This window comes from Pipistrellus kuhlii, unplaced genomic scaffold (genome assembly GCF_014108245.1).
Source record: "Pipistrellus kuhlii isolate mPipKuh1 unplaced genomic scaffold, mPipKuh1.p scaffold_m20_p_25, whole genome shotgun sequence".
In the NCBI taxonomy this organism is placed as follows: Eukaryota; Metazoa; Chordata; class Mammalia; order Chiroptera; family Vespertilionidae; genus Pipistrellus; species Pipistrellus kuhlii.
This window is the reverse complement of record NW_023425524.1, coordinates 6805916-6828517: the sequence shown is the minus strand read 5'-3', so window position 1 is coordinate 6828517 and position 22602 is coordinate 6805916. Positions and strand designations below refer to the sequence as shown.

General features: G+C 43.1%; 1 protein-coding gene and 1 non-coding gene across 2 annotated transcripts in view; both read right to left on the bottom strand.

Moving 5' to 3' along the window:
* Positions 1-22602, bottom strand: part of WDR64 (WD repeat domain 64) — a 41464-nt gene continuing 18862 nt past the window's right edge. The window contains exons 14-28 of the mRNA XM_036453444.2: positions 21795-21970; positions 20089-20265; positions 19519-19649; positions 18118-18219; positions 16550-16619; positions 14702-14738; positions 13965-14104; positions 12587-12692; positions 11305-11363; positions 9420-9529; positions 7080-7268; positions 4979-5084; positions 3578-3658; positions 2354-2467; positions 1-88 (exon numbers count right to left, since the gene is read on the bottom strand). Coding sequence (XP_036309337.1) covers positions 5-88; positions 2354-2467; positions 3578-3658; positions 4979-5084; positions 7080-7268; positions 9420-9529; positions 11305-11363; positions 12587-12692; positions 13965-14104; positions 14702-14738; positions 16550-16619; positions 18118-18219; positions 19519-19649; positions 20089-20265; positions 21795-21970 — 1682 coding nt within the window. The 3' untranslated portion in view covers positions 1-4. The remainder of the gene's footprint in view (positions 89-2353; positions 2468-3577; positions 3659-4978; positions 5085-7079; positions 7269-9419; positions 9530-11304; positions 11364-12586; positions 12693-13964; positions 14105-14701; positions 14739-16549; positions 16620-18117; positions 18220-19518; positions 19650-20088; positions 20266-21794; positions 21971-22602) is intronic.
* Positions 6893-7028, bottom strand: LOC118727742. The gene has a single exon (XR_004990650.1). It is a non-coding gene; the product is annotated as a U4 spliceosomal RNA (small nuclear RNA).

The following is a 22602-nucleotide window of genomic DNA, read 5'->3' as shown; positions in this document are numbered from 1 at the left end:
TCTCTCATTTGGGGATGACTGGGAAGAAGAAAGGCGACAGGTTGATCTGCGGGACAAAATTCCTCTTCAGGCTTCTCCTCCGCGGTGACTGTGAAATAAAGGGCTGTCCATTAGTAACTAGCCTTGTAAGACACACATAACTTTCTACAGTCAAGTTGCACCACTAATTTTTTTTTTTTTAAATCTATTTTTATTGATTTCAGACCGGAAGAGAGAGTGAGAGAAACATCAATGAGGAGAGAGAATCATGGATCAAATGCCTCCTGCACGCCCCCTACTGGGGAATCGAGCTCACAATACGGACATGTGCCCTGACTGGTAATTGAACTGTGACTTCCTGGTTCGTAGGTCAATGCTCAACTATTGGGATACACGGCCTGGCCGCACCACTAATTTTTGCAGAGAAAGAAAGTCTATTTATTTACTGAACTATCCTGGGTGCCTCCAGGGCAAAATGTTTAAAAACAGACGGGATGCTACCGAAGGGTGAAAAGGGCATGAATGGAAGAGCAGACACTTTAGAAATACTTGTCTGGGCAGTTATTCATTCTGTCACTCAACTGCCCAAACTGTAAAGGATTGGTTTAAACGGAACAAAGCAGAGAAGCTTGCTAAGGATGAGATACAGCATAGAGACACTGTATAATAATATATCATCAGAGGCCAGTGACTTACAGGAAAAAGAAATCAAGTGATGATCCCACAAATGAGAAAGGAAAGTTTGTTTTGGTTGGAATTGGATATGTTTGGAAGTCATACACACATATAAAATGTTGAACTCATTTGGTTAAAAAAATCACATCAAGAAGTGTCAGAGCCGAAACCGGTTTGGCTCAGTGGATAGAGCGTTGGCCTGCAGACTGAAGGGTCCCAGGTTCATTCCGGTGAAGGGTGTGTATGTACCTTGGTTGTGGGCACATCCCCAGTAGGGAGTGTGCAGGAGGCAGCTGATTGATGATTCTCTCTCATCGATGTTTCTCTCTATCCCTCTCTCTTCCTCTCTGTAAAAAATCAATAAAATATATATATTTTTTAAAAAAGAAGTGTCTGATATTATCAATTATGTTCAGCCAATATTTAAAGCAAACATCGACTTGATTGTATGGTCTATGATGGGGAGGAAGAGAGAGAGAAGATAGAGGGAAGAGAAGATGTATAGAGTTCCAAGGTAAATAAAAAGACAAGGGAGCCCCCAAGGTCAAAATTTAACTACCTGCAGCCTGGGCTTGGATACTCATGGGTCAGATGACTGCTCCTCCTTCCCCCTCTAAGATCAAGTGGGAGACTTCGTTCCCCAGATCAATTTGCTAAACAGCGGAGGCAACTTCCTACGCTTCACTGATCTTTCTTTCTTTAGTTTTCTACATATTGAATACCAGGTGAGGCAAAGCAATGCAAATATGGGACATAAAATATACCAATTATAAAACTCTAAACACTCTTTTGATTTACCTGTTTTGGATTATTTATACCATTGTGTTTTATCCATTACTTAACAAGTTAAAAGGAACTGATATAGCCCTAGCCGGTTTGGCTCAGTGGATAGAGCGTTGGCCTGCAGACAGAAGAGTCCCAGGTTCTATTCTGGTCAAGTGCACATGCCCAGTTGCATGCTTGATCCGCAGTAGGGGGCATGCAGAAGGCAGCCAATCAACGATTCTCTCTCATCATTGATGCTTCTATCTCTCTCTCCCTCTCCCTTCCTCTCTGGAATCAATAAAAATATATTTTTTAACTTTCGTTAAAAAAAAGAGCATATAATTTTTATAACAAAAACTCTCCTACTGCCAAAAATTCTTACTCAAATAATTGGTAGAATTGTTGATAACAAGAATCATTCATATTTTCTTCATTAAGGGCATAGGCTAAAAAATTATGGTCAAGTTTTCTATATTAAACTAGAGGCCCAGTGAGTGGATTTGTGCACTGTTGGGTCGCCCAGCCTGGCCTGAGACCTCTCACAATCTGGGACCCCCTTGAGGTTATGTCGAAGAACCAGTTTTGGCCTGATCCCTGCAGTCCAGGCCAAGGGACCCCACCAGTGCATGAATCCACGCACAGGGCCTGTAGCATGCATATAAGATCTTTGGTTAATTTCTTCCCTCTGAGATTCATCAGTCTGTTCCATGTTTCCCTGCCTGTGGTTTCCGCTCCTGCATTGAGTGTCTGCCCCCTGGTGGCCAGTGCTCGTCACAGCTACCAGCCTGTGGGCCAATAGCTTAGGCTTTTATATATATAGATAAAGCAGCTTTTTGTTGGTTGGTTGTGTTTGTTCCCTGTTGTTCATTTAGGTGCAGACGATCCCAATTCAAGCAGAAATGGGATGTACCGTGGATTCCAAGTGCTGACTTACTTTTTCATGTTGAACATGACCTGTCTTCTTCTTTCCTGGAATGCCGTCAGAAGACTCCTTTATGACCTCTGAGCCAATGAGCGGAAGGAATTTCAGACTAGTAGGGCTTGGTACCTGCGAGCCACAAGCAAAGAGTAAGACATACTCAAGTGATTACTTCCTCATGTGAATTCAGGGTGGGGAGAGGGGGGAGGGGGCAGGAAAGGGAATGAGATGCTCCAACTGCTTTAAAATATACTCCCCGTCCTAGCTGCCCACAATGAATTATTTTATTTTAATTTTCATTAATCCTCACCCTCAGATATTTTCCCATTGATTTTTAGAGAGACTGGAAGGGAAGGGGGAGAGACAGAACAAGAGAAAGAGAGAGAGAAATGCTGATGTGAGAGACACACACTGATTGGTTGCCTTCCACACATGTCCTAACCAGGGTCAGGGATCAAGCCTGAGGTGGAGGTACATGCTCGAGTGAAGAAAAAACCCAGGGCCCTTCAGTCCGAAGGCTGACGCTCTATCCACTGAGACAAACCGGCGAGGGCCCCGCTATTAATTCTTAATAGTTCACCCTCAGCATCAACCTGCAGCTTCAGAGTTTGATACTCATCACCATGAAGGCGTTTTGGGCAAGGAGGGGGTAACATTTTAAGAAATAATAAGTTAGAATTAAATTGAAATATTTTATCTTCACGTTATTACTCTTGGTTAATCGATTGGTTCTTTCATTTGACAGAGGTGATCTAGAATGGAGACCTGAAGGAGGAGGGGGATTTGGAAGGAAACAAGGGGCGGGTGGATTCTGGGAAGGGGGCCAGCACAGGCAAAGTCACCGAGGAGGAAGGCACGCTGATGCTTAGGGAGAAGTGCACTGTCTGGCTCAGCTGGAGGAGAGGGGTCATGGGAGGAGGTGGTGGAAATGAGGGCACATGGGTCAGGTGGGGGCCAGAGCGTGAAAGGTGGGGATGCCGGGCTGAAAGGTAATGAAGAGCTAGGATCAAGTTCCAAGCCGTTCCCCATGGTGTTGTTCCACGAGGAAGGCAGATCAAAGCCACTGACTGACACACAGACCGAGGGCCTCTTGGGGTCGGACACGGCCTGGTAAAGGAGACATCCGTCAGCCTGGCGATGTGAACTTTCTCCAACCTGGCTCGGGAGCCCGGGGCCCGGAATGAGATGTGAGATTCCCTACTGTCCCGCCACCGCTCCAGTCCTGGGAAGTCAACTCACCCTGTATATAGGCAGAGACCCAAAAACAATCCCCGCCTCCTTGTTTTCAGACATGAAGCCTTCCAAGGGGTGTTTGAGAATCTGTAAAACGGAGGAGCGGATGTTTAATGAAAAGGGCACGTTCCCATAAGCGGCAACATTCCTGGGTTCAACTTCTGACTCTGCCACTAGACAAGTCTTTCCCCCCAACAACTGTATTTAATGAAGATACTAACTGTTATTTACAGAAGATATATATATAATTTCTACACATAAAATGCAGCTTAATTGTGAAAACAGGAAGAAATGTACCCAAAAATTACGTACTAAATAAATAAAAAGTAATTATTTGGCACAATACCTATCATGTAGCAAATAAATAACTATACCATCGACTGAATGAACTATATACAATCTACTTGAAAGTGCAAAACAACTGCTGAAAATTAACATATCTGTAATAACATTTAAGTCCAGAAAATATGTATTTTTTTTTAAATCAGTAACAATAATTAGCCAACAGTAAAAAAAATTTTAATGCCCAGGAAAATATTTTCATTTTGAAAATTTTTGTGTGCATATTGTGCTCTTCTGAAATGGTATTGTTATTTTTTTTTAATCTAATCACTGGCAATTTTAAGAACCTTGGAGTTTCTTAGTGGAATTTTTATTATGTAATCCTGATTTGAGAGTTTAAAAAAGTTATATTGTAAACATAAATATTATTCTATATATTCAGAACTTAGGCAAGTATTTGCCATTTTCCTAAAATTTTACTTTTTCTTGATTTCAGAGAGAGAAAGAGGGAGAGAGAGACAGAAACATCAATGATGAGAAAGAATCGTTGATTGGCTGACTCCTGCATGCCCCCTACTGGGGATCAAGCCCGCAACCTGGGCATGTGCCCTGAACAGCAATCACACCAGGACCTCCTGGTTCACAGGCTGATGCTCAACCACTGAGCCACACTGGCTGGGCCAGGTCTGACTTCTGACTTATAGAACAGTCACATGATTCATGTGTGTTGTTTAAACCATTTCGTTTGTAGTCATCTGTCAAAGCAGCAGGAGCAAATTAATACACTGTACCAATGTCAATTCAGGAAAACTACAGTATTCTTGTTGGATGTTTAAGAATTACCTTGGGCCGAAACTGGTTTGGCTCAGTGGATAGAGCGTCGGCCTGTGGACTGAAAGGTCTCGGTTCAATTTTGGTCAAGGTCATGTACCTTGGTTGCAGGCACATCCCCAGTAGGGGATGTGCAAGAGGCAGCTGACTGATGATTCTCCCTCATCAATGTTTCTAACTCTATTCCTCTCTCTTCCTCTATGAAGAAAATCAATAATAATAATGATAATAATAATAATAATAATATATATATATATATTATTATATATATATATTTAATTTTTAAAGAATTACCTTGGGAGAAGAAAGAGACTTGAAAAACTTAAAGTCATGCTCTATTTTAAAGGGCTTGGAAGGTGTCCGCTTGAAAAGCAAAGCCATGGAGCTCAGTCTCTGCCATCTGCATGTGAGGAAATAAGAAAAGCTGTTACTCACCTGTCCACACCTTTTCCCTCGAAGTCCCACACCCTCCGGCTCCCTGGCACCGGCTCTCACGATGCCACCTCTGTACTTAAGTCTCATTCCCGTTGGCTTCCCAGATTTCTCTCTCCAGGCAAACGAAAGGGATTTCTACTGGACCTGAGCACTCCGTACTGTTAAATCCATTACGTAGCCATTGGGAAAAACACTGCATGGTAGGGACGAGGAAACCTTGGGTACCAAACCAATGCTGGATATTTGGGTGACTCAGGGAAGGTTCTGTTTAGTTAATACTTACTCATGCATATGTTTAAAAAGCCATAACTAAGCATTGAAAACATCCTATATAATAAAAGACTAATATGCAAATATGCAAATAGACTGAATGGTGGAATGACTGGTTGCTATGACTTGCACTGACCACCAGGGGGCAGACGCTCAACACAGGAGGTTAGTGAGCTCCCATAGGGGGAGCTGCTCAGCCAGAAGCCGGGCTCATGGCTGGGGAGCACAGTGCTAAGGACTCCTCTGCGGACATCCCCTGAGGGGATGTAAGAGGGCACAGGCCGGGCTGAGGGACCCTCCGCCAATGCACAAATGTCGTGCACTGGGCCTCATTTAAAAAATAATACCCCACAGGCATCTTGGACGTCAACCTGTCCAAAACCAGACTCAGTATCTTTTCTCCCAGTTTTATTTTGTGTTGGTTTCAGACTTATAGCTTAGTGGTTAGACAATCATATACACTGTGTTTTTCTCCAGACCTGCTTTTCCTCTTGTATATTCTGTCACAACGATGTCAGTGAAGTTGAAAATCTTTATGTTGGCCCATAACAAAAGCTCTTTTTGCTTTAGTCTTTACGTGCCCCATGTGGTTGAGCTTCGACCTATGAATCAGAAGGTCCTACGATTCCTGGTCAGGCCATATGCCTGGTTTGTGGGCTCGGTCTCCAGTGTGGTGGCCAATCAACCCTCATCTTTGATGTTTCTCTCTCTCTCTCTCTCTCTCTCTCTCCCTTCCTCTCTGAAATCTATAGACTTTTCTTGCTTTATCTTCTACCTTGTCTTCTCTACTTGCTCCCTGAACTTGAATGACTGGCTATAATAGTGTTTCATCATTTTGTGCCTTTGCTTAGGCGATTGCCTCTTTGGTCTTTTTTTATTTGGATAAATCCTCTTTGTCCCTCTGTGATTATCTTAGGAACTGATATTCTTAGCAGTTCTATTATCCTGAATTATAAATCTTTGTGCATCCTCCCACTGGATTGAGAAATTATTAAAAAGTTTTGAGTTTTTCACCTTTGGATTTTTCATGTCCCACACAGTGTTATGGTATAATAATCCTATCCAAAGAGTAATATGCAAACTGACCATCACTCCAACACACAAGATGGCTGCCCCCACATAATCAAAGATGGCTGCCCTGATGTGGACACAAGACGGCCAGCAGGGAAGTTGGGAGGGACCAGGCCTGGAAGGGAGGGCAGTTAGGGGCAATCAGGCTGGCAGGGGAGCAGTTAGGCATGAATCAGTCTGGCAGGGGAGTGGTTAGGGGGTGATCAGGCTGGCAGGCAGATGTGGTTAGGAGCAATCAGGAAGGGAGGCAGGTGAACAGTTGGGAGCCAGCAGTCCTGGATTGTGAGAGGGATTGTCTGACGACCTGTTTAAGCCTGATCCTACTGGGATATCCTACTGGGATTGGGCCTAAATGGGCAGTCGGACATCCCTCGAGGGGTCCCAGATTGGAGAGGGTGCAGGTTGGGCTGAGGAACCCCCCCCCCCCCGTGCACAAATTTCGTGCACAGGGCCTCTAGTAGTTTAATAATTATAACAATAACAATAATCATTATTATCATTTCTAAAACAGCAATAATCACGCCTTGGATAAAACTCATTGGCTACGATTCTGCCACTGCACAAAGCTGATAATAGCTTAATTCTTGTCTGCTTTCTAAAGGAAATCCAATGGCCTTACCTTTGCCGGTCAAATACCAGAGGGTAGTCATATTTTTGTTTACTTTCTGTGAACTTGCTCTCTTCTTTTATTTCTATGGGGTACTCACTAACATCACAAGGCAAAATGAAATCGGTTGTCTGCGCTAGGTCAAAGGGCCTTCGCTGTCCAAAATACCCACAGTAATGGCCATTGAGGGCATGCCAGAGCCTAAGGAAAGGCAAAGGATAGGGAGGAAAACGTCACTGGAATCCAGTGGAAGTTATTTTGTTAACAACAAGGTTTTCATTATGGATTTTAAACTTGAGTCCAGAACTCTTCTCATTAAATATATGGATCTGATCATAACATAGACATTTTTATTAGCTAGAGTTCTAATCTACAACAACCTCTGAAAATGTCAGTTTGAATTTGTACCTATGATATCATAAGCAAGAAAATAAGGAACAGATTTTTCTCCAAGTAACACTGCTCGATTAAGCTAATCAGAGCTCACACTGACTTTGTTCTTCTTTCTCAGGATTGTTTTGGCTAATTGGGGTCTTTTATGGTATGATACTACAGATTTAGGATGTTTTGCCCTAAAAATGTCTTTGGTATTTTGATTGGGATTGCCTCGAATCTGCAGATTGCTTTCGGCAATAGGAATATTTTAATAATGTGAATTGTTCCAATCCATGAACACAAACGTCTTTCCATTTCTGTGTGTCTTTAATTTCAACAGTGTCTTATAGTTTTCAGTGTATAGCCCTTTCCTCTACTTTGTACGTTTATTTCTAGGCATTTTATTCTTTTCATTGTGATCGTAAGTGGGATTGCCTTTTTTTAATTTTTTTTTTCAGATAGTACATTGTTAGTATTTAGAAACACAACAGTGTCTGGGTATTGATTTTGTATCCTCTAGCTTCATTATATTCATTTATCATTTATTATTTCTAACAGTTTTGTGATTTTTTTTTTTCTGTAGTTTTAGGCTCTTCTCCATATAAACAATATGTGATATGCAAACACTGATAGTTTTACTTCATTTGTTAATCGTGTTTCACATGGATTGATTTTCTCACATTGAACCATCCGTGCATTCCTGGGATGGGTCCCACTTGACTGTGGTGTAAGATCCTTACAATGTATTACTGGGTTTGATTTGCTAATATATACTTTTGAGGATTTTTTCATCTATGTTCATCAGCGATGTCAGCCTGTCACTTTAATTTGTTGCCAGGGTCATATTGGCCTTGCACAATGAGTTAAGAAGCCTACTCCTTCTGGAAGAGTTTTAAAGGAAGCAGGTATTAAATCTACTTGGAATGTCTGGTACAATTTACCAGGGAAGCCATCTGGTCCTAGTGTTTTGCTTTTTTTGGGAGGTTTTGAGTACTGTTTTAATTTCTTCACTGTCAGTCTATTTCAAGTTTCCTAATTCTTCATGATTCGATCAAAGAAAGTTTTATTATTCTAAAAATTTGTCCACTTCTAGGTTGTCTGATTTGGTAGCATGTAGCCATTCGTAATGCTCTTTTATAATCCTTTGGGTTTCTGTGGTAACAGTTGTAAAATCTTTTATTTATTTTAAACTCGCTGATATACTTTGGAGCCTAGATACCTCTTACCTAAATTTATTCTCTTAAGAGGACAATTCATCACCATAATTTTAAAACATTTTGATATGTGACAATTTGTCTCAATAAATGTCACGACATTGCTATTAATAGATATATATTTGTGTTTTTAGCATTTTATGTATGCATATATAGCATTACCTAGGCAATTAAAAATAAGTAGGCCTTGTATATCATGGTGACTATAGTTAATGATACTATATTGTATATTTGAAAGTTGCTGAGAGACTAGATCTTCAAAATCCTCATCACAAGAAACACATTTTAATAACTATTTGTGGTAATGAATGTTAGGTAAACTTGATGTTAACTAGACTTATTGTGGTGATCATTTTACAATATATGTACAAATAGTGAATCATTATGCTGTATATTATTTTACAATATATACAAATATTGAATCATTTACTAATGTTATATGTAAATTATACCATAATAAAAAATAAAAAAAAGGCCCAACTGGCATGGCTCAGTGGTTGAGTGTTGACCTATGAACCAGGAGGTCATGGTTCGATTCCTCATCAGGGCACACGCCTGGGATGTGGGCTTGACCCCCAGTGTGGAGCATGCAGGAGGCAGCCGATCAATGATTCTCTCTCATCACTGATGTCTCTCTCTCTCTCTCTCTCTCTCTCTCTCTCTCTCTCTCTCTCTCTCTCTCTCTCCCTCCCTCCCTCCCTCCCCTCCCTCCCTCTTCCTTCCTCTCAGAAATAACAACAACAAACAGCATGGCAGTCCATACCTTACTGAGCCATCCACAGAGGCAGTCAGCACCACTTGCTTGTCTTCTACGTAGATCGCTTGAACAATTTCTAAAGAATGAGCACGCCAGGCAAGCAGCTGCTTGAATTTCTAGATGGCAACGGTAAAGCATATACCTTGGCATAAGTATATGCTGATCAAAATTCAATCTTGAGAAAACTATCAATCATTGAAGAGGCCGGCTTAGGAGGGAATGGTGTGGGCATATGTGGAAGGTGATGGCGCCCATGCCCCAGTGAGTGCATCTTTTCCTTGTTAAAATCTCAAAAATTCAATGTGTAGCCTGGCCAGTGTTGCTCAGTGGTTAAGAATCGACTTATAAACCAGGAGGTCACGGTTCGATTCCTAGTCAGGGCACATGCCCAGATTGTGGGGTTGGTTGCCACTGGGGGAACATGCAGGAGGCAGCCATTTGCTGTGTCTCTCTCATTGATGTTTCTCTCTCTCTCTCGTCCTTCTTCTCAGAAATAAAAAATATATATATTTAAAAAATTCAATTTTTAGATGTTTGCTCATCTATACAGATCCCTGGAACAGAAAGTACCTTGCATCTTTAGCAATTTATCATTTAATTGAGGATTAGCAATTCCTTTAGTTGAAAATTACTAAATGACTTGATGGAAGAACAGAACAGCCTTAGGATAAAGGCTGTGGGGGAGCTGAAACCGGTTTGGCTCAATGGATAGAGCGTCGGCTTGGAGACTGAAGGGTCGCAGGTTCGATTCCGGTCAAGGGCATGTACCTTGGTTGCGGGCATATCCCCAGTAGGGGGTGTGCAAGAGGCAGCTGATCGATGACTCTCTCTCATCGATGTTTCTAACTCTCTATCTCTCTCCCTTCCTCTCTGTAAAAAATCAATAAAAATATATTTTAAAAAAAAGGGTGTGGGGGAAGTCAGAGAGAATATGATCAGAAACAGGAGCAAGCAGAGTGGAAAAGTGGAGACTAAAGGAGACAGTGACAAAAAGACTTTTCCTATTTTAAAATTTTATCCAGGCATGTTTTGTTCTTGTTGTTATTGTTGTTGTTGGTGGTGGTGGTGTGTGTGTGTGGGGTGGGGGGGCTATTTATAATAACCCTATATCACAGGAATGAAAAGTAACGGGCCCAGCTCATTCTCTTTCAAAGACATCCTGGTGCTTGATGGGTAAGTTCCTTCAGGAGGTGGCTTATTCTCAATTCTCACAGCTCCTACACAGGCCCCTGAAGACATTGCTTAATCATGTGAACTAATGTCAACTGCAGAGACTGCTCTGCAGTCACATTTCAGTCGAGTGTCTGTAAAGATATAAAAGATATAAGAACTGACTGTGGAGGGCTAAATGATGTATAAACTCTTTTAAGCTCTGGGTTTCTCCATAGATTGTCACAAATAAATAAACAAAAACATGAAGTAGAGCCCTAGCTGGTTTGCCTCAATGGATAAAGCATCAGCCTGTGGACTGAAGGATCCCAGGTTTGACTCTGGTCAAGGGCACATGCCCGGGTTGAGGGCTCGGACTGTGCAGGAGGCAGCTGATCCATAATTCTTTCTCATCATCGATGTTTTCATCTCTTTCTCCCTCTTCCTTCCTCTCTAAAATCAATAAGAATATATTTAAAAAACCCACACAAAACAAAACACGAAGTAGGTGCAAAGTGACCAGTGGCTGGCTGGCTTGCTCGCTCGCTCACTCGCTCACGCACTCACTCACCCCTTCTTTTCCCGATAGACCAGTGTTCTTTGTCACGTGGCTTATTTCCTAGTGTATATATGATGTGAGGGTAGGAAGTCTTGGCTTGCAGATATTTTGTGACGTCTAGCACAGAGAGATGTTCAATCCATATGCACTGATTCACAAGTTAGACAAAGACCAAGTTCTTACCTTTTCATCATGAGGTGGATCCAGGAAGGAACCAACACTGCAAAGGATAACGTGTCCTTCTGCATAAAACGTAAACATCGCAGTATGTCATCCAGTATTCTGTTGTCTAAGTCAGCACTGCCTACACTGCCACGGTCTTTGGACTCAGGCATTTATAATCCTATATAATAAAAGACTAATATGCAAACTGACCAAAACGGTGGAATGGCAGGTTGCTATGATGCGCACTGACCACCAAGGTGGGGGTGGGGGGGCAGAGGCTCAATGTAGGAGCTGTCCCCTGGTGGTCAGCGGTGCTAAGCCAGAAGCCGGGGTCGTGGCTGGTGAGTGCTGTGGTGGTGGATCCTGTCCTGCCTCCATGTCAGTCAGACACCCCTCGAGGGTATCCTGGACTGTGAGGGGGCACAGGCAGGGCTAAGGGGGGGCCAGCCCCCCTCCCAGTGCACGAATCGTGTGCACTGGGCATCTAGTAGTAAATAAGGTATAATCTGAGGAACCAGATATGAAAGAAGAAATTTTATATCAATTTTTATACGTGGCCATTCTTTTCTGTTTCTGGCTTAATAAGTCAAAATGAGGTTGCCTTATACACGCAAAGTCAAAGTTCTTCCAGACATCAGGGTAGATGAAAGAGAGATGGGAACAAAATAAGGCCTCCTAGTGAGAACAAATATTCCTTTCCTCTCTGTTCTTGCCACCCCTCCCTTTAATAATGAAGACTAATGCAACACAACGCTTGTAGGATTAAAAATGAAAACTTTAGCCGAAACCGGTTTGGCTCGGTGGACAGAGCGTCAGCCTGTGGACTGAAAGTCCCAGGTTCGATTCCGGTCAAGGGCATGTACCTTGGTTGCGGGCACATCCCCAGTAGGGGGCGTGCAAGAGGCAGCTGATTGATGATTCTCTCTCATCAATGTTTCTAACTCTCTATCCCTCTCTCTTCCTCTCTGTGAAAAATCAATAAAATATATTTTTTTTAAATGAAAACTTTACCTTCTCCCCAGTATGTAAGGTAAGGGTAGTCCTATACACAACTTAAAAGATGGAAGAAACAGAACGTCCTGCTGTAGGGAATTAGGAATGAACTAGGTGTCCACCTCCATTTGATTGTTCTATTCATTCAGCAAGCTATCCTTAGCACTCTTAACACCTCCTCTCATTTTTGAGCATCGCTCTATTCTTTTATATGAACGCAGGCCGCATATTTTCCTTTTTTTTTTTTTTTATATATATGTCGCAGGTGAAGATAGCTGTGGCCAACTACGTGAAGGCAATGACTTACCTACGTTGCTGGTCAGGAGTATTCTGGAGCAGGAATCGGTGTGCAGCGATGTCAGGGAAATGGCAGAATGCTTTGTAAAAGGCAGCAAATCTTTCAGCAGTCGTCCCTGCAGAAAGTGCAATCACAAGTTCTGTAACATATTCGTATGGGAGTTGAGTTTCTCTATAAGTAATCTATCTAAGAAATTAATCTTTACTACCGAGACACGATTCTATGTGTAGTAAAAGTAATTTGAAACTATCCATAGGGAACTAACTCATTTTTCTTTTCTTTTTTTAAGTTAAATTTTTTTTTCTTTATTAAGGTATTACATATGTATCCTTATCCCCACATCACCCCCTGACCCCCAGGAACTCATTTTATTTTTTTAATATATTTTATTGATTTTTTTTTTTGAGAGGAAGGGAGAGAGTGAGTTAGAAACATCAATGAGAGAGAAACATTTATCAGCTGCCTCCTGCACACCCCCTACTGGGGATGTGTCTGCAACCAAGGTACATGCCCTTGACCAGAATTGAACCTGGGACCCTTCTATCCACTGAGCCAAACTGGTTACGGCAGGAACTCATTTTCTTGACAGTAAATATTCATAATGGTGTAGACAACTAATCATGATTGGCATCTGGACTCTGATTATTACAGATCATTTATACGTGTGGGGGTTGATTTTTGTACTTCTCCTGACTCCTTTCATGCAATTCTGCAGATCTCTTTTCTAGTTATATATTATTTTAACTAGATACAGGTTTACGTGCATCTAACACATTACATGTGTTTTATTTAATGACAACTATTTTTTAATCCTCTCTTGATATTTTTCCATTGGTTTTTTTTTTTAAGGAAGTGGAAGAGAGAGGGAAAGACAGAGAGAAACATCCATGTGAGAGAAACACATGGATTGGTTGCCTTCTGCACTAGCTCTGACCAGGGCCCTGGCTGGGGCGGAGCCTGCAACCAAGGTATGTGCTATTTATTTATTATTTTTAAAATTTCTTTATTGATTAAGGTATCACATATTTGTCCTCAACCCCCCATCCACCCCTACTCAGGCCCCCACCCCCTTATTGTCCTTGACCACTGGTTAGGCTCATATGTGTGCACACAAGTCCTTTGGTTGATCTCTCCCTTTTATCCCCACCCTCCCTGAGGTCCGACAGTCTGACCGAGGGCTCCTTATCCCTGGGTCTGTTCTTGTTCGTCTGTCTATGTTGTTCACCATTTCCCTTAGATGAGTGAGGTCATGTCCTAGGTATGTGCTCTTGACTGGTATGGAACCCAGGACCCTGCAGTCCACAGGCTGACGCTCTATCCACTGAGCCACACCGGCAAGGCACTTTCTCACCCTTTTCTATGCCAGGTCAACAGTGGGCCTAATCACCTCTACACTCCATAAGCGCAGGTGGCCGTCCTCGTGAGCGGTGACCAGGACAGGAGGCTGAGTCTCAGCAACACTGGTGCTTCCTCCGACGTGCTTTTTGTCTGCTGGCTGTTGCTCTCCCTCCGTGTCCGCTTGCTCACCTACTTGGAAGATAAATGAGCTGCCATGGTGCTGGCAACACTTGGGATTCAACATCTTCTGGGTAGGAAATACTTACAACACCACATTATTTTCCCTAGAATTTTTTTTTTTTTTTTTTTTTTTTTAACCCAAGAGAGTTTAGCAAGTGGACTCCCGTATCACTGGAAAAACGGAAGAGCTTGCTTTTGGTCCTGCTGCAAAGCCTCTTCACTGTACATAACCGCGAAAACCACGTAAACATCCAGCTCAAGCCTTACACATACAGAATGGCTTATGCATCTAGTGTCAGTTTTAGAGGATTAAGAGGCGCAGTAATATTTTGGATTAAAAATATATATATTTTTATCCATTTCAGAAAGGAAGGGAAAGGGGGAGAAATATAATAGAAACATCAATGATGAGAGAGAATCATTGATTGGATGCCTCCTGCATGCCTCCCACTGGGGATCGAACCCACAACCCCGGCATATGACCTTGACAGGAGTCAAACCCAGGACCCTTCAGTCCACAGGCCAACGTTCTATCCACTGAGCCACACCGACCAGGGCACAAAGCAATCATTTTAGAATAAGGGAGCGAGGTGACTTCATACTGACCTTTGCCCTCACCGTCATGTATGCTCTGCTTGCTTCCCTGGATTAGGGAAGAAAAAGAAGATACTTCAAAATCATTGTAAGGAAATGAGATATATTGGATCAGTAGACTCTTCAGATAGCTAATATATTGCTAAGCGGTAAAGTTATTTTTGGACTAATTCTTTGAAATATGTATTGCAGGGATTTTAATGTTCCTCAATTGGGTATCTGTGACGCAACTTTCTGCGAGTGGCTCAGAGACAGCATAATAGTGAGAGTAACTAAACACCTAATGTGTGCCTAATGTGTTCCTGGTGTACATTATTTTGAATTTTACTAACAACCATGCAGGTGGGTGTATCACTCCCTTTTCATGGATGAAGAAATGGAAACTCAGAGGTTAAGGGCCATTTCAGCGGCTAATCAGATAAACAGAACACCTGGATTCAAGTTCAAGTCTATCTGACTCCTAATATTCTTTCCACCATGCTAGTGGTTTTTAATTATTTTTTTTTGCAGTGAAAACTCCCCTTTAAAGGTCTGGCCACTGCCGCTCCCGACCTGGTTGCTCTGGGCTTGGCTGCTGCTGCTCCGGGCCTGGCCACACCCAACCCGGCTGCTCTGGGCCCGGCTGCTTCGGGCCTGGCCGCTCCAGACCTGGCTGCTGCTGCTCCGGGCCTGACTGCACCCGACCCGGCTGCTTTGGGCCTGTCTGCTCCAGGCCCGGCCACTCCGGGCCTGGCCGCTCCCAGCCTGGCAGCTGCTGTCAAGGCCCTTCTTTTGCTTTTGTAACTTGTTTCCTGAGTCCATTTCTTCTGTGGCTCATTTCTCCCTCTGTAACTTTCTAAATAAACTTTTTCTTATAATTTGAAAAAAAGAAAAAAAAAAAAAGAAAACTCCCCTTTAAACAAAATCCAAACTAGAAGTGTTACGTGTAAACACATTGAAAGCCATGCATTACATTGTGCTGTCTCGTCCACCTGTGAAATGTATGAATGTGTTTAGCAAAACCATCTAAGATTATTTTTTAAATGTAAAAGTAGCATCTGTGATTTATCTTATTCATGATTACATATTGACTAGAGGCCCGATGCATGAAATTTGTGCCAGGGGCTCGGCCCTCACAGCCCCAGCGTTGTCTGGAAGGACGTCTGAAAGGTCGTTCCGCTGTCTGGTCTAATTAGCATATTATGCTTTTATTATTATAGATTATTGGAAGTTATGAAAGCCTTCAGAAATAGGAAAAAACAGCTGAAACCGGTTTGGCTCAGTGGATAGAGCATGGGTCTGCGGACTATAAGGGTCCCAGGTTCGATTCCGATCAAGGGCATGTACATTGGCTGCGGGCACATCCTCGGTGGGGGGTGTGCAGGAGGCAGCTGATCGATGTCTCTCTCTCATCGATGTTTCTAGCTCTCTATCCCTCTCCCTTCCTCTCTGTAAAAAAATCAATAAAAAATATATTTAAAAAAAAGAAATAAGAAAAAATAGATGAAATCAGTTTAGACACTGCTTTTAAGAAAAACAAAAAAAAATGTTTTATATACAGATGCACAGAACATTTTTTCCTCTTCTTTTCTTAAGAATTTAAAAAACATTTTTTTAGAGGGTGGGGAGAGGGAGAGAGAGAAACACAGATGTGAGAGCGCAACGTTCACTGACTGCCTCCTGACCCTCAGCCTGCATGTACCCTAACTGGGAATCAAACCAGCAACCTTTCGGTGCGCGGGACGACTCCCAACCAACTGAGCCACCCCAGCCAGGGCCCTTTTACCTTCTATCGAATGAATGGCACAAATGCAACCACCCTGACTGTTGAACCAATATTGGGTGGAAAAGTAAGACACACTCTCCCTGTTTCTTGCTTACCTTGCTGCTCTGAGGACCCCTACTAGAGTCACACTGGGAAGAAGAGCACACGGAATCCTGACTTGACATCCTGCAAGAACAGGGAGGAAGCCCAGAGAGGAAGCGTTAAGATTCTTTCATGCTCACGGGTGCTCCTCTCTACTTTGATTTCAGTTCATTCCTCCTTCCATCCTCTGTAGATACTGAGCCCCTTACATAGAAAACAAAGCACCGCTGACATCGATTTGGCTCAGTGGATAGAGCGTTGGCCCTCGGATTGAAAGGTCCCAGGTTCGATTCCTGCCAAGGGCATGTACCTTGGTTGCGGGCACATCCCCAGAAGGGGGTGTGCAGGAGGTAGCTGATCGATGATTCTCTCACATCGACGTTTCTAACTCTCTATCCCTCTCTCTTCCTCTCTGTAAAAAAATCAATAAAATATAAAAAAAGGAAAAAGAAAACAAAGCACACCCCATATCTTTTGTCACAAATGCTCATCTGCCTGGTGCTGGTGGAGACAGCTGGGGAGCCTCAGGAATGAAGGCTCATTGCTGTGTGGTCTGGGAAGGAAACAGCTGCCCTGTCCCAGGTCTAAGGCTGGATGCAGTCCCAGGGCTTCTGACACCGCCTCTAGTGGTGGGAGTGGGTAGCGGTGGGGCTGGGGCCCTGAGTAGCCTGGCTAACTTCTGCTCTCCAGTGTCCGGTTCTGCGACACTGCTAGAATGAGCTGAACAGCACCTCGGGGTCTGGTGCAAGCATATCCACAACAACTCCTCAAAGTATTATCAGAATAAGGAATTTCAAGCCCACGGGATATATTCTGGCTCACCTCTGGGTGACTCAAAACTAGCAAAGAAACATTTAAATATATATATACATATATATATATTTTTTTTTTAAAATTGATTTCAGAGAGGAAGGGAGAGAGAGAAACATCAATGATGAGAATCACTGATCGGCTGCTTCCTGCACGCCCCCTACTGAGCATGCGTCCTGATAGATAGGGAATCAAACTGTGATCTCCTGGTTCATAGATCAATGCTCAACCACTGAGCCACACTGGTCAGGCTAGCATAGAAACTTTTGACTTCTCTCCCAGAGATGTGTTTACCATGGCCTATGGATGGAAAACCAGATCTCACAAGCAACTATAAAGAGAAAAATACCTTCTCTTCAATATTTAAATAATGATCTCCTGCTCTCCCAGAAATGGATGATGTTAGCTCAGTTTTGGCGGAGGCCATATGAGACCTGTTGCTCTTGCAAGTCCCATCTGCGTCACATCTGTGCTTACAGAGTTTGATTTTGGCTTACAAGCGTGGTCAAGTGAGTGCTTCTCCTCTTTGCTGCTGTCGTGAAGGGTGCTGTGGGTCTGACCGAGTGAAGGAAATTACATTCCCACATCAAATTGAATCCTCGGGACCATCTACTTCAAAAGACAGTGACAGGGAAGAAAGCTGAAACCAGGCAGTCTACCCAATGTGCCTTCCCTCAAGTGTTCCTTTCTAAAGGCTGGAATGGGGAGAACTCTTTTCTGTCACCCACGTAAGACTCAGAAAGGAATTCTCTACTAGTCAGTACCAAGTTACCTGGCACATTCAAGGGAACGGAAGAGGAATATGATGTCATTAATTCTATAGCGTTTGGGATCCAAATCAGGATTCACAATGAAGCAATCTTCAGGTTTGTATCTGGAAAGAAATATGTGTACATGATAAACATTAAAGAATTAGGTAACTTACATGACTTATATTACAAATCCCACACAGAGCTAATCAACTCCTAAAATGTTGATATCGAACATGAAGAGAAAATGTAGAGGTATAGAGTTTGAACATACCTTTTTAAAAAAATTTTATTTATTTTTCACAGAGAGGAAGGGAGAGGGATAGAGAGAAACAAACATTGATGAGAGAGAAACATTAATTAGCTGCCTCCTGCACATCCCCTACTGGGGAATGTGCCTGCAACCAAGATACATGCCCTTGACTGGAATCGAACCTGGGACCTTTCAGTCTGCAGACTGACGCTATCCACTGAGCCAAACCGGATTTGGCTAGAGTTTAAATTTAGTGTGTATTTTAAGTATTTGTTGAGGTTACTATTATAATTTGGATGAGATAACACATGCAAGCATGTACTAGAGTGAGAATAGTAAAAGTCAAAGCACTTGAGAACACAAATACTTAAGGCTCATCTTATTTATATTACGAAAGGCATGGTGCACGAGATTCGTGCACTGGGGGGTGGGGTCCTCTCAGCCTGCCTGCACCCTCTCGCAGTTTGGGGAAGCCCTCAGAGGATGTCTGACTGCAGAGAGCCTGGCTTCTGGCTGAGCAGAGCTCCCCTTGTGCGCTGACCACCAAGGGGCATCTCCTGCATTGAGTGTCTGTCCCCTGGTGGTCAGTGCACATCATAGTGACTAGTTGTCCGGTCGATTTGCATATTAGCCTTTTATTATATACTAGAGGCCTGGTGCATGAGAATTCATGCACACGTGGGGTCCATCAGCCCAGCCTGCGTCTTCTCACAATCTAGGGCCTTTGGGGGATACCCACCTGCTGGCTTAGGCCTGCTACCCGAGAACAGATGATCTAAAATAAATAATCATATCCTTGGGTAAGGATTTTAAAAAGGTAACGGTCACATGAAAATTCACTGCTGGCAGGGCTGAGAGACCGGGGACTTCAGCACTTGCCACCCCCCAGATGGGCTGAGGGGACTGGGTGCTGCCATCTTGTGGCTGTGGATGCCACCATCTTGTGAGGGCAAGATGGTCAATTAGCATATTGCTTCTTTATTATATAGGAGGATTCTGGGATTTAGACACTTAGAACATAGTTTCCTCATAATCATGACTCCAAGAATGCCTCCCTTGATAGCAACTACTACTTTTATTTATTGCTTTTGTTGATTTGTTTTAGCATTGAATGTTACTTTGACTCTTCTGCAGTACAACTTATATTGTTTAAGAAAAAGATGCAACTTACAATTCTTTGACAGTGGATGTCACAAAATTCCACAAGATGATCATACCATTTAAGGTCCCAATGGCTATCAAATTAAATCCTTCTACTTGCAATATATCAATGCAGTTCACTTCTGTACTGACCCCAGGACTCTATAAAGAAGGAAGGAAACCGACTCATTGACTGTCATGAACACGGTATAGAACCACGATACACGTGCTGTATGTACCCTTTACTATCTCATCACTAACTTAAAATGTTTTTATTATGATTTTTCAGAGAATGTGCTGGAGTAGAACTGGTATACGATATTCTATTTGTTTCCGGGGTGCAACATGGTGATTCAACATGTCTATGCCTTACAATGTGATCACCATTGTCATGAAAACCATCTGTCATGCAAAGTTCTTACGAGGTAATGGACTATATTCCCTTGACTCGTGGGAACATAGATGACACATCTCCATGACGCGTGTGATAGCTGAAATTAAGTGATAGCGCTCTGAAGTTCATGGCGTTGTTTTCTCTGCTCTTGTGTGTGTCTGTCATGTTCCATGATAAAAGGGAAAAAGGCCAAGAAATGAAACTTACATGAACATGCTGCGGCTGGGTTTTCTCGGCTACCAATATAACATGTGGGAAGGGAAGGGGCGCGCTCCTGTCTTTAGTGAACGTTTTCAGGCGCACGGTGTGATTGCCATCTCGTAGGAAAGGCATGACGTCAGGCAGCTCCCATACCACAGCGAGACAAATGTCGTTTTCTTTACCCTTGAATAGAAATCCAGTGAGGACATGAGAAACTCCATGAACTGTTTTATTTGGAGCTGATGTAAGGATGTAGAGAAAAAATAGAATAAACCAGGATGTCTCTGCCACCCAGTTCTGTAAAGTCTTCAGTTCTATCTATCCCTCCCTAATAGAATTCCTCTTTTTTCTTCCATTTCCAGAAGTAACTAGTAACTTGAATATGGTGTTAGTTATGAAAGTTTTTAAATTTATACATAAACACATACTTACATAAATATAACCCATTACATGGCTCCAAGACCACACCCAATCTACCATGTTTCCCCGAAAATAAGACATCCTCCGAAAATAAGACCTAGTGCAACTTTGGGAGAAAAATTTAATATAAGACACTGTCTTATTTTCGGGGAAACAGGGTAGTACAGTAATGGCTTGTGAAAAGACCGGGCGGTTTGCACAAGCACTTTTCTGAGGTTGAGGAGGATAAAATCAAGAATATAAGTGCCAAAGAGACATTACATTTCAAGCTCTTGAGGACTGATTTGAAGACATTCAACCTTATGGGGAGTCTGCCTCAGCCCAAAATGCATTAGCAATGGCCTCTGAGTGGCCGGCAGTGACTACAGAAGCAGCGTTTGCTGTCTGTGTCATGCAGTTTGTGTAATGCAGCCGAGTCTGGGAGGATAGAGGTCTGGTGCATCTCTCCTTCACTCCACTACCGGCTCCAACTCCAGGAATGCACTACATTCCTGTCCCATTCATTTACTATTGTACACCTTACAGGAGGCGTCTTCTAGATCGTTATGGAAAGAGCATATTGTATCACTGTTTTTCCAGCAGCAGGCCATCAATCATCTTAATCAGTGCTGGATTTCTTTTTAAGTTGTGTTTTGGGTTGTGTGTGTGTGTTTTAAAAGGTTTTTATTGATTTTTGAGAGGAAGGGAGATGGAGATAGAAACATCAATAATGAGAGAGAATCATTGATTGGCTGCCTCCTGTATACCCCACACTGGGGAACTAGTCCACAACCCAGGCATGTGCCCTGACTGTAAAATGAACCAGTGACCTCCTGGTTCATAGGTTGACAACCATTGGGCCATACTGGCTGAACTAAGCAGCTCTTTTTGGCTCCTTGTTGTTGTTTTTTTGTTTTGTTTTTCTAATATTTTTTTATTGGTTTCAGAGAGGAAGGGAGAGGGAGAGTTAGAAGCATCAATGATGTGAGAGGAACATCACTGACCAGCTGCCTCCTGTATGGCCCCTATTGGGGATGGAGCCTGCAACTGAGGTATGTGCCCTTAACCGGGAATCGAACCCGGGACCCTTGTGTCTGCAGGCCAATGCTCCATTCACTGAGCCAATCCAGCCAGGGCCTTTCTGGCTTTTTGCTTGGACCTGGGGAAGCTTACTTAGCAACCTCCTAGGAAGGTGGGCGGGGAAATGTCACCCTCGGCTGGCTGGCAAGAGAGTTCAGTGGGGATGGTGCCCAGACCCAGCTGCTTTTCCCCAGGAGAGCAGAGGGAACAGGTGTCAGCAGCGGATGGCAAACCTGCATAATCTTGATCTTCCCGCTGTGCTCCAGGGCGAGGAGCAGGTGCTGGTGCTTCTCCTGCACCTTCAGGAAGACCAGGCGCTTCACCCAGTGCTCCTCCTCCTTCCAGTCCTTGCCCTCCGGCAGCACCTTCATCTCCTGCCCGCTGCCGAAGTCCCAGATCTTAACGGTCCCTGCGCAGAGGGAGACGCGGTGGGTGAGAAGGAACTGGCGGAGAGCTCCGCTCTTGTCTCGCAGAACATGGATCTCCTTGAAAGCTTTCTGCTCACAATTTATTCTATGTCTATTTCCTACTGAACGTGAGTCTCCCCGGCCCTGCTGTGCACAAAATTCGTTTCTGTGGGCCTTGACTTGCCACAGGCTGACAAACACGAAACAGGATTAGGCAATGTCTTGAAATTGCGACCGTTTTCTCTGAGCTCTCCTGGCTGAGCTTTCTGACTTTTTAAAAATATATATTTTATTGATTTTTTACAGAGAGGAAGATAGAGAGTTAGAAACATCGATGAGAAACATCCATCAGCTGCCTCCTGCACACTCCCCACTGGGGATGTGCCCGAAACCAAGGTACATGCCCTTGACCGGAATCGAACCTGGGACCCTTCAGTCTGCAGGCCAAAGCTCTATCCACTGAGCCAAACCGGTTTCAGCTGAGCTTTCTATCTTAAATGGAACGTTTCTGCCTTTATTCTCCCAAGACTTTCCAGTTTGCTAAATACCCCCGATATCAATCCATTTTTATACCTAATATCATGCCAGTTATTATTATTATTTAAAATATTTTTATTGATTTCAGAGAGGAAGA